The sequence below is a fragment of the Microtus ochrogaster genome, unplaced genomic scaffold, assembly GCF_000317375.1.
Source record: "Microtus ochrogaster isolate Prairie Vole_2 unplaced genomic scaffold, MicOch1.0 UNK31, whole genome shotgun sequence".
In the NCBI taxonomy this organism is placed as follows: domain Eukaryota; kingdom Metazoa; phylum Chordata; class Mammalia; order Rodentia; family Cricetidae; genus Microtus; species Microtus ochrogaster.
The window spans coordinates 3,282,123-3,291,106 of NW_004949129.1; the positions used below are offsets into that span (position 1 = coordinate 3,282,123).

Sequence of the window (8,984 nt, forward strand, 5' to 3'; positions counted from 1 at the left end):
AGCACAGGGAGGGCTGCTTTGGGCGCAATGCTTTTGGGAGCCTGTTGTCCAACAGCTTCCAATTCAGCTCCTGGGCTAGGGGGACAAACATCATCTCCCGGCCGGGGTGGCGGCGGCGATGAGGGGGCTCTAGCCAAGAGAAGGCAGACAAACATTTTGTGCAAAGAGTCACAGAGCCTGGGCATACAAGAGGCAGCAACAAATATCTGTTGAATATGTATAGTCTAAGTAGCTCCGAGCCTGCCAGAGCCGTGAGAATGCTCAGATGGTCCCTTCTGGGGAAAGGGCCTTTGCCGTGCCTTCCAGGATGGGCGGAATTTCCTGGGGGAGAGAAACGTCTCGAGTTTCAGGTGGCAGGTTGACTCTCCCAGATTCGGGGCGCACGGAGACTTACTTGTCCCCACTACGGGGGGGGGGGGCTTCAGTCCTCACCAAAAGCGAATTCTCGCTGTATTAGCCACGAGGGGGCGGGGCGAGGCTGGGCGGGGCCGAAGTGGCGGGGTGAGGGGACCCAAGGAGCTTCATAAAGCCACCTCAAAGGCCGCCGCGCCGCTAGTGACAGCGGCCCGCTGGAGAGGGAGCCCCGGAGCAGCTGCGCGCCTCCCCAACGCGCGCTCAGGGGCCAGACGTCCCAACCCCAGCTTGGGTGGTGTTCCACTCTTCCCCGGACCCCGCCCCCGTCTCCCCTGCCCTCACGACCCGCGGGCCTCCTCGACGGCTGCGGGAAGGCGCCCAGCCCGCTGCGGATGGGCATCGTGGAGCCGGGCTGCGGAGACATGCTGACCGGCACCGAGCCGATGCCGAGTGACGAGGGCCGGGGGCCCGGAGTGGACCAGCAGCATCGCTTCTTCTATCCGGAGCCGGGCACACAGGACCTGACCGATCGCCGTGCAGGTGGCAGCCTAGGGACGCCCTACTCTGGGGGCGCCCTGGTGCCTGCCGCGCCGGGCCGCTTCCTCGGCTCCTACGCCTACCCGCCCCGGGCTCAGGCGGCCGGCTTCCCCGGGCCGAGCGAGCCCTTTCCGCCGCCCGCGGGTGCCGAGGGCTACCCGCCAGGGGATGGCTACGCTGCCCCGGATCCGCGCGCCGGGCTCTACCCAGGGCCGCGCGAGGACTATGCATTGCCCGCGGGGCTGGAAGTGTCGGGAAAACTGAGAGTCGCGCTCAGCAACCACCTGTTGTGGTCCAAGTTCAACCAGCACCAGACAGAGATGATCATCACTAAGCAAGGACGGTGAGTGTGGCACGCGCCGAGCGCTGCGAGCTCGCAGGGCGGAGCCGGCGAGGATCTGGCCTCGGTGGCCCGCCGGAACAAGGACTTTCCTCTTTGGTTTTTTCTTTCTTTCTTTCTTTCTTTCTTTCTTTCTTTCTTTCTTTCTTTCTTTCTTTCTTTCTTTCTTTCTTTCAAATTCTGAAGCTGCACGTTGCTGAGTCTTGTCTTCGTGCTGCAGTCTGAGCTTCAGTCTTAGGAGATGGGGAAGCAGGACAGCAGGGAGGACACCGCAAGCTCTGTAGAGCCGCGGATGTCTAGGCTATGTCACACCAACAGTCAGAGATCAAAAAAGGACAGAGATGATGGTGTGGGCGCAGAAAGAAGTTACTTTGGTGCAGAGGAAAGGGTGACTCTCGCTTCACCAAGAGTTGGCCGGAGAGACCCAGCCTTGCTCCTTGCCTCAGTCTGGGGTCAGAGCCCGGTTAGAGTATATTCTGGGCCTGACAGAAGCTGGCCCTCTCTCAGTCCCTGTGTATGGGAAACTGAAGTGTTGGGATCTCAGCGTCCCTGCCTTTACTGTTGCCACGCTCAGGTTAGCTTTTGTGTATGGGGGTGGCGGGACAGACTGGGATTTGGTGACATGGAGAAGCGGTCGCCAAGTTTCTTTTCCGGTCTTACTTTGATATCATATGTCTGGGGGGAGAGAGAGAGGGAGAGGTGTGTGTGTGTGTTCTGTGTAGAGGTGAGGGACAGTAAAACTATTAAAGATAAAAATGCCCAGTGCCTGAACAGGCCAAGCTCAGAATCAGTCCCAGCTGGTGTCCAGTCCCGAACTGTGCCTTTGAGGCTGGTCCCTAAAAATGTGCTCACTTCCTTACCCACCTATTTACCCAGCTAGTCACCAGTCCAGCCTGCTAGAAAATGGAGGACTCCCCTGGGCTGTTGCATTAGTGGTAGGGTTTGCAGCTCAGCCTGCTGCTTCCGGATGGAGGATGGAGTCTCTTTGCTGAAGAAAGAAAGAGAAACTTGCAGTTTGTGAGGGGTCATTTAGTATGCAACACCCCCCCGTGAATCCCCTGTGTTTTAGGAGAAGAGGCACCTGCCCTTCTCAGTGGGGAGCGGCCAGGACTCTGGATTTTGAGTTAGGATGTGGGGTGTTGAGATGGAGACTCCGGAGGTAAAGGAGAGATTGCAAAGGCGGGGGTTCTATGAGGGGAGACAGAAACCCTTGTTGGGTCCCAAGGTGGCATTACTAGAGGATCTTCCCTCCAGATGATGTCTGTGGCGGATGGAGGGACCTAGCTGCCAACTCCAACTGGTTTTGAGCTGCTGAATCGTTCTTCCCCACTGGGATGAGCTGAGGATAAACCTTATGTGTTTTACGGCCCACCCCTCACCTCCAAAGCCTTCTGAGGATTCTCTGCTCTGCCAGCCTCTCTCTCAGGATGGCTCCAGGTACTGGCCAGGTTTCTAGAACTTGACACTCCTGTCTTGTACTGCACAGACAGGGAAACAAGCCCAGAGACTGCCAGGGACTCTTCCGAGGTACCACAGCTGGCAGAGCTGGGCTAGGGCTCAGACGGTACCTGTCTACTCTTTCCCTGCTCTCCACAGCCACCTACATTGTCTGAGGGCCTTTCGTGGTGGCTCCCTGGGTGCTTTCACTTCTATTATTTCACAGTGGGTTAGGTAGGCCAGGCATTCTCTCCGTTTCATATTCACGCACACCGAGTCGTGGGGATAACCAGAGGCTTACACTCTGTCAATAACGATCTAGGTGGAACCTCTAACTTTGTGCTTTGTAGTGTGCCAGGAGCAGGAGGGAGCTTCTCATCCTGCGGCCTGGTCAGGTCTTCTCACTGTGCTGCCAGGCCTCAGCTCCTCCAGTCTGATGAGACTGAGACAGGGCAGTCGGCATCAGCCAGAACATCAGTCTGTGGGCTGTTAGGGGAGGCGTTTGGAGGGGTACACTCCAACGGAAACACTGGACTCCCACGGCCTCCTCTCCTGTGTGTTCCTACTGCAGAATTTTCACTTGACCACTTTCATCACCTCCCTTTTGGACGTCTTCTTTTCCTTTCTCCCCCTTTCTGTTTTAGTGCTGCGACTGGAACCCGGGGCCTAGAGTTCGCTAGACGCATGTCTTAGGACGGCTGTGGTCTGCACATATGGTGATACCCATACCTGGAAACTAGTCTATGCTACACAGTGAGGGTTTTTGTTTGTTTGTTTTTTAATTTCTTTCTTCCTCTCTGCTGTGTAGCAAAGGCTTCCTTTGAACTCCAGATCTTTTTACCTCTGCCTCCCCAGTGCTAGTATTACGGGTGTGTGCCACCCTGTCTGGTTGACAGGCTGTCTCAAAGAACCAAAATTAATTTACTTTTCTTTCAGTGCTGAAAGTTTAACCCAGGGCCTTGTGTGTGTTCTGCAGCACAGTCCACCATGGAGGCACAACCAACTGCTCCTCATGACAGATCTTACTATATAAAAGTAGAAAGCTGGGCGTGGTGGCGCACGCCTTTAATCCCTGAATTCAGGAGGCAGGTAGATCTCTGTGAGTTCGAGGCCAGAATGGTCTACAAATCAAGTTCCAGGAAAGACAGTACTGTTACACTGAGAAAACCTATCTCAAAAACAAAACAAAAATTAAATTAAATTGTATATAGCAGGCTTAGCTTCAAAAATCTTCAGTATTGGGCTGGTCTTTTTCTTTTTCTTTCTTTCTTTCTTTTTTTTTTTTTTTTTTTTTTTTTTTTTTTTTTTTTTTTTTTTTTTTTTTTTTTTGGTTTTTCGAGACAGGGTTTCTCTGTGGTTTTGGAGCCTGTCCTGGAACTAGCTCTTGTAGACCAGGCTGGTCTCGAACTCACAGAGATCCACCTGCCTCTGCCTCCCGAGTGCTGGGATTAAAGGCATGCGCCACCACCGCCCGGCCTGGTCTTTTTCTTTGTTGCTGTGATTATTTTGTTTGTTTGATTGGCTTTTGAGCGGTCTCACTATATTGGCTCAGCTGGTCTGGACTCAATTCTAGACCAGGCTGGCCTAGAATTGTTGCCATTAACGGCACGCACCATGTTGTGGTTATTTTGAGCTAGGATCTTGCCATGCAATCAAAATTAACCTGAAATTGGTGATCTTCCTGCTTCGAATCTTTATGTCCCTCTAAAAGTGGATTTTTGTTGATTGGTTGAGGCAAGGTCTTACTTCATGTAACCCACGTTGGCCTGGAATTCTCAACCCACCAGATTCAGCTTCTCAAATGTTGAGATTAGAAGTGTGTGCTGAAACCATGCTTGGTTTGAAAATGGAATTTAAACCGGTGGTGGTGGCGCATGCCTTTAATCCCAGCACTCGGGAGGAAGAGGCAGGTTTCTCCTGCCTCTCTGTGAGTTTGAGGCCAGCCTGGTCTACAGAGCGAGTTCAAGGCTCCAAACCTACACAGAGGAACCCTGTCATGAAAAAAAGAAGAAAAGGGGCTGGAGAGATGGCTCAGTGGTTAAGAACATTGCCTGCTCTTCCAAAGGTCCTGAGTTCAATTCCCGGCAACTATATGGTGGCTCACAACCATCTGTAATAAGGTCTGGTGTCCTCTTCTGGCCTGCAGGCATACACGCAGACAGAATACTGTATACATAATAAGTAAATAAATAAATATTAAAAAAAGAAAGAAAAGGAAGGAAGAAAGACAGAAAGAGAAAATGGAACTTAAAAAATGGTTGCCAAATGCCTTAATGGGAAAAGACACTGAGTGCCCAGTTTGATTCCCAGGACCCACATGATTGAAGGAGAGAACTTTCTCACGCCAGTTGTCAGCTGATCTCCAGACATGTACCGTGGCACATGGGTACTGTCCACTACCACCACCATCTGCAAAAAGAGAAGGAGAGAGAGAGAGAACAGGACTGGAGAGACGGTTTAAAGCATGAAGTGCTGGTGAAGCATGAGGACCCGACTTTGAGCCCCAGAACCCATGCTAAAAACGTTAGCTAGGCATTGTGGCACACGCCTGTAATCTAGACACTTGGGAGGCAGAGGCAGGCTGGTGGATCTCTGATTTTTGAAGCCAGGTCTACATAGTAAGTTCTAGGTCAGCCAAGACTACCCAGAGAAATCCTGTCTCAAGAAACAGAAACAATAACAAAAAAGAAAATAAAATTGCCAATCAGCCATGTGATGGTGGCACATGCCTTTAATCCCAGCACTTCTGAGGCAGAGGCAGGCAGATCTCTGTGAGCTCGAGGCTACCCTGGTCTACAGAGTGAGTTCCAGGACAACCACAGGTACACAAAGAAGCCCTCCCTGTTATGAAAAAAAAAAAACAGACAAACAAACACCACCACCCAAAAAAGCCTAGCCAGTTAGCCAGGTGTGGTGGTGTTTGTAATCCCTGGGGCTTGCTGGCCAGTCAGCCTAGACTAATCAAAGAGGTTTAGGGCAGTGAAAAACCCTGTATTGAAATAAATATGAAGGAGCCAGGCATGGTGGTGCATGTCTTTAATCCCGGCATTCTAGAGGCATAGGCAGGCTGTTCTCTGTGAGTTCGAGACCAGCCGGGTCTACGAACCATAGAGGCCGGGTGGTGGTGGTGCACACCTTTAATCTCACCAACAGAGAGGAATCTAATGCAGGATGAAACAGAAATTCGCTCTTTTTTTCAGTCTAAAGATTTCATAGAGGCAAGAGCTCTCTAGTGGTTGGCTGCTTTGCTTCTCTGATCCTTCAGTTTGAACCCTAATATCTGTCTCTGGGTTTTTATTATTCGTGCTACAATTCTGTGAGTTCGAGGCCAGCCTGCTCTACAAATCAAGTTCCAGGACAGCCAGGGCTACACAGAGAAACCCTGTCTTGAAAAACAAAAACAAAACAAAACAACAACAACAAAAAGAAAAAGAAAAGAAAGAAGTAAATAAATGACTGAATGTCAGGGCCTGAAGAACACCACCTTAGATTGTCCTCTGACTCCTACCCGGACATGCACATATACACATACATGTGCGCGCACACACACACACACACCACACACACACACACACACAAAATAAAAAAATTCCATCAGCAAACCTGAAAAATCCCTAAATGCCTTTGAGTGTTTCCTAAGAGTCTGCTTGCATCTCCTAAGGCCACCTTGCATGACATGGAGTCCCTGTGGGAGGGGAGCAGTGGCTTCTCATCATTTCCTCTGATGTCTTCTCTTGAGTCAGGACCCAGGGGCTCCATGTGGGAAGGAGACAGGAGACACCACCGTCAAAACTCAGCCCTGCCAAACGCCACGGCCTTTGCGTCTTCTCAGCTTGAGCTCCGGTGATCTGGAAGCTCCAGGGTTGTTTCCTCTTGCTGTCGAGTTTGGGTCCCAGAGCAGCTTCCTTTCTGTCCTCCCCCTTTGGCAGGCTGGCCTGTCCCTCTGTGGGTTCCAATGACCTGCAAGTCACTACCCTAGCACCCACAGACCTTCTTTCTGTTTGAAAAATTCTTCCATCTCAGACCTGCCCACAGCCCCTCAGCCCTTCGTCCTGGCTGGGCTGACTCAGTCTGTCCTTGGTCCTTCCTCTCCCACCCACCCCAGACCCACCTACCGCTGTGGATCAGTAGCGGTGAGGCTTTTGAGTGCGGTGACTGAGGAAGGCGACTCCGGCGGGGCTCAGAGAGGGAAACCGAGAATAAGAAGTGTCTGGAGTGGGCAGAGGGATGGCTCATGGGTAACGGAGCTTCCCGTCAATCCTGAGGCCCTGAGTACAGATCCCTGAACCCACACGGAAGGAGAGCACTGACTCCTGCAAGTTGTCCTCTGACCGCTATGTGCCCATGCGTCTTCTTTTCTTCCTTCCTTCCTTCCTTCCTTCCTTCCTTCCTTCCTTCCTTCCTTCCTTCCTTCTTTCTTTCTTTCTTTCTTTCTTTCTTTCTTTTTTTCTTTCTTTCTTTCTTTTTAGTTTTTCAAGACAGGGTTTCTCTGTGTAACAGCCCTAGCTGTCCTGGAACTAGCTGTTGTAGACCAGGCTGGCTTGAACTCAGAGACCTGTCTGTCTCTGCCTCCTGAGTACTGGTACTAGAGGCGTGTGCCACCATTGCTAACTGTAATATTTAAAAATAAAAAATAAGCCTGGCGATGGTGATGCACACCTTTAATCCCAGCACTCGGGAGGCAGAGGCAGGTGGATCTCTGTGAGTTCAAGGCCAGCCTGGTCTACAAGAGCTAGCCAGGACAGGCTCTAAAAAACTACAGCAGGGGCTGGAGAGATGGCTCAGCGGTTAAGAGCATTGCCTGCTCTTCCAAAGGTCCTGAGTTCAATTCCCAGCAACCACATGGTGGCTCACAACCATCTGTAATGAGGTCTGGTGCCCTCTTCTGGCCTGAAGGCATACACACAAACAGAATATTGTATACATAATAAATAAATAAATATTTTTTTTAAAAAAGAAAAAACTACAGCAAAACCCTGTCTCAAAAACCCAAAATAAATAAATAAATAGAGACTCTAGGGTTCCTGTTTGTGTATTTTGGAGATGGGGCAACCTGGGAATGCCGCATCCCGGCCGTGCCAGAGTTCCTGTGTGCAGGGTGTGCTGTGAATGGTGGGAAACACAAATAGTGGCAGACGGCAGATAGCCTCCGCAGGGAGGAGAGGCCGGGTCTCCGTGGGCGTGTGGGTGGATATTAATTGCTGGTAATCCCCACTTTTCTGAGTATGATTGGTTGATTATTATAATTAAGATCACTGGGGAGATCTGTTAAGTGGCTAGGTTGGTAAGTACATGTGCTTCTGTGAAGCTAGGGTGGCGGCAAAAGCAATTTTGGCTTCGTGTGAGGCAGTACTGCTGCCACCGTTATTTTCCTTTCTCGTACTCACAACTCTCACAACTTTTGATGGATGTTTTCGCTTATTATTTTGCTTTTTAAATATTTATTTTAATTTTTAATGTGTTTGTGTGTGTGTGTGTGTGTCTGTAGACCACAAGTGTGAGGAACCTATGGAGGTTGGCAGTCAGAGCTCCTGGAACTGGAATTACAGGCCGTTATGAGCTCATGCAGGTACCCTGGTACCCCGTAAAAGCAGAAAATATCCTTAACCACTGAGCCATCTCTCCAAACTTTTACTTCTATTATTTATTTATTTACTTATTTATTTATTTATTTATTTGGTTTTTGAGACAGGGTTTCTCTGTGTAACAACTTTGACTGTTCTGGAACTCACTCTATAGACCAGGCTGGCATCAAACTCACAGACCTTCTACCTCTGCCTCCCGTGTACACCTTCACCACCTGGCTTTATTTTATTTTTGAGAGAGAGGCTCACTCTGTAGTTAGCCTGGAGCTGTCTGTGTCCAGGCTGCCTGGCCCTTGATGTACACTGCCTTCCTCGGCCTCCTAAGTGCTGGCATTGTAGGCATGGGCCATTACAGCCCACTAACCTTGTAGATTCTTTTTGTCATTTAGATTTATTTTATGTATGTGCGAGAGTGTTTTCCTCACATGAATGTATGTCTATGCACCATGTGCATGGCTGGTACCCGCGAAGATTAGGAGAGGATGTTGAAATTGGAGTTACAGATAGTTGTGAGCCATCGTGTGGGTGCTAGGAATTGAACCCAGCTCTTCTGCAAGACCAAATGCTTTTAACTGCTGAGTCATTTCTCCAGTCCCTGAGTTTTTGTTCTTGGTGGTGCTATATTGAACCCATGAATGCTAGGCAGACACTCTTATACTAAGTCACATTCCAGATCAACTTTTCAGATCTTTTTTTTATTTTTAATTTATTTATTTATTAAAGATTTCTGT

General features: G+C 50.0%; 1 protein-coding gene across 1 annotated transcript in view; it reads left to right on the top strand.

Annotated features, from left to right (window-relative positions):
- Positions 1-746: 746 nt before the first annotated feature.
- Tbx21 (T-box 21) overlaps positions 747-8,984 on the top strand; it is a 17,439-nt gene continuing 9,201 nt past the window's right edge. Inside the window, exon 1 of the mRNA XM_005368330.2 lies at positions 747-1,234. Within this exon, the coding sequence (XP_005368387.1) occupies positions 747-1,234 (488 nt within the window). The remainder of the gene's footprint in view (positions 1,235-8,984) is intronic.